This window comes from Olea europaea, unplaced genomic scaffold (genome assembly GCF_002742605.1).
Source record: "Olea europaea var. sylvestris unplaced genomic scaffold, O_europaea_v1 scaffold1373, whole genome shotgun sequence".
NCBI lineage: Eukaryota > Viridiplantae > Streptophyta > Magnoliopsida > Lamiales > Oleaceae > Olea > Olea europaea.
The window spans coordinates 45,059-47,458 of record NW_019231240.1 but is presented as its reverse complement, the minus strand read 5'-3'; the positions used below and the strand labels follow the sequence as shown (position 1 = coordinate 47,458).

Genomic DNA, 2,400 nt, shown 5'->3' with positions numbered 1-2,400 from the left:
AATATAAGCTCTGAAGAAGCATGGAAAAAGTTTGTAGAAGATACTCTTTCTACTGATTTTCAAGTAAGTTAAATTTTGATATTGACTTTAAACTTTGTAGTCAATTATTGTTGGTTTATATTGTTTTCCTTGATAGGAAAAAAGTTCTAAGTTCAGCAAAATGAGAAGTAGTTAGAAGCTTCTCCATACTATGGGTCGGAACGGTTATTCACGTATAGCTCACGATTTGGTACAAGAACTATCTTTCTTTATTTTTGATATGTGTCTTTATTGATTTCATATACGTGTCTGTATTGAGTTCAACATTGTTATTGTAGAAAGAAAGAATCCAAATATAACAGGATTGAGAATGACAGTATGGACTTATGTACATCTTCGAAAGGATGGGAATCCAATAAATGAGGCGGTTGCTGAAACTTTGGTACGTGTATTGTGTGTGTGTGTGTGTGTGTGTGTATATATATATGTATATATACACACCAGAGAGTGTGTGTGTAGATCTAGTGTAATATTTAAGTTTCATAAGTGCAGATGAAGATAAAAGATTGTGCCGAGTCAATTTCTGATACACCAGTCGAAAATTCTATTCGAGATGATGCTGTTGCTTGAATTTTAGGTCCCGAGCGTCGTGGACGAGTAAGGGGACTTGGACTTGGGGTTACACCATCAAAAATAGATGGAAATACACAAAGCAGTGAGAAAGTGAGAGACCTTGAGAGCAAATTACAAACTCAATCAGTAAGGATGGAAGCACTCGAAGAAAAGGTTGAAGCACTTCTGAAGTTATCCCAGGTTATACTTTGCTATTACATAGAATATGATAGCCTAACTTAATATATCTTAAAATTTCAATAAGTTTAATTTTTTTTATTATTTTGCAGAATCAAAATAAGAATGTAGAGGATATGAGTTCACGTGCTTTTACTCCACAGGTTTTTGTACTGTATATTATTTTTTCAATATAAATTCAGATTATATCATACTATTTTTAAAAATAGACTTTATTTTAATGCGAATTTGTAGTCTCAACAAGGAAGTGGTATGGAGGGAGGTATTGCACTAGTGGAAAATGGAAAGTGTCAACTATTGCACTGGTACTTGGTTGAGGAGGAAATTGTAGGCGAAGGGAAGATTGCATCAATAGATCCAAGTACAAATGTGCATCACGTGCCACTAGGACGAGATTGTTGGAAGGTTTGAGTTGACGAGGTGTACATGGGTCATTTGCCCTTATATAGACCAACGGAAGAATTTCGAGTTCTTAGTGACGCCATAGGAAGTACTATTGCTTGGCCAAAGAGCTGCATTAGACTTATTTGACGAAGGTACTTTATAAATTTCTACATTTTTTTCATTTACGTATTTGTCATTAAACATGTTTCAAGAGTGGCTATATATGTGTGCATACACAAGTCTACAACCTTGAATGTGGAATTTTGTTCATGGCATTATTAATGAGTGCACAATGGCTTCCCTTAAAAAAGAAATTTATCTTATTTTTAAAAATCAATCAAGTTTTAATTATGAGCTTGTATTCTTGAGTGTGTGATTCAATTTTTTCTTTAAATGACATAAATTTGCTGCTATATACGTTGAATGAGTATAGACTGGTTATGTAAAAAGAATGAATATAGTTGTGTCTTAAAAAGCTTTAAATGACATTGTATTGTTTCTAAATTGCTTGCTCTTTTTGATTAATTTGTTGTTATATTCTTTCTTTCTTGCAGTTACATGGAGCTGAAGTGAGTTCGAAAATCTCTTTTGTGCTTGTATCGTCTTGGATCTCGTCTATGTAAAAAGATTTGGCTGGGACTCGTTAGAAGCTTCGGTTATGAATCGTTTACATAACTTTTAGACATTTTTCATAGTTCTTTGGTTAGATGGTGTATATTTTTGAATTGAAGTATTTATTATGTTTTAATGAAGTAATATTGCATATCGGATCATGTTTATTGGCTTAAATGAAGCACTTTTAATTTTTTGTTGGCTTAAAGTACTTGTGCGTAGGTAGTAAAAATATGTTTTTAATTCACAGGTTTAATTGGCAGGAAAAATGTAAAATAATTGATCAGAAAAATAAAAATGACATTTACGACAAACTCCAGTTTCGGCAACTTGCAAGAGCACGTTGCTGAAACTTGGTTTCGTTGCAAGTTTCGGCAACGTGCAAACTTGCGACGTGCATTGCACGTTGCCGAAGTGGGGTTTTAGCAACGTGCTCTTGCACGTTGTCGAAGCTGGGTTTCAGCAACGTGCAATGCACATTGTCGAAACTCTTCGCTCTATGGCAACGTCTCATCCCACAACAGACGCCTGAACGTTGCCATAAGTCTACGGCAACGTTTTCTGCCAGTTGCCAAAAGTGGTTTTTGGTGTAGTGACACATGTCATGCTTGTTAA

The 2,400-nt window shown here is 34.6% G+C and overlaps 1 protein-coding gene across 1 annotated transcript in view; it reads left to right on the top strand.

Moving 5' to 3' along the window:
• Positions 1-609, top strand: part of LOC111375405 — a 1,296-nt gene extending 687 nt beyond the window's left edge. Inside the window, exons 3-5 of the mRNA XM_022998223.1 lie at positions 137-167; positions 318-421; positions 532-609. Coding sequence (XP_022853991.1) covers positions 137-167; positions 318-421; positions 532-609 — 213 coding nt within the window. The remainder of the gene's footprint in view (positions 1-136; positions 168-317; positions 422-531) is intronic.
• The last annotated feature ends 1,791 nt before the right edge of the window (positions 610-2,400 follow it).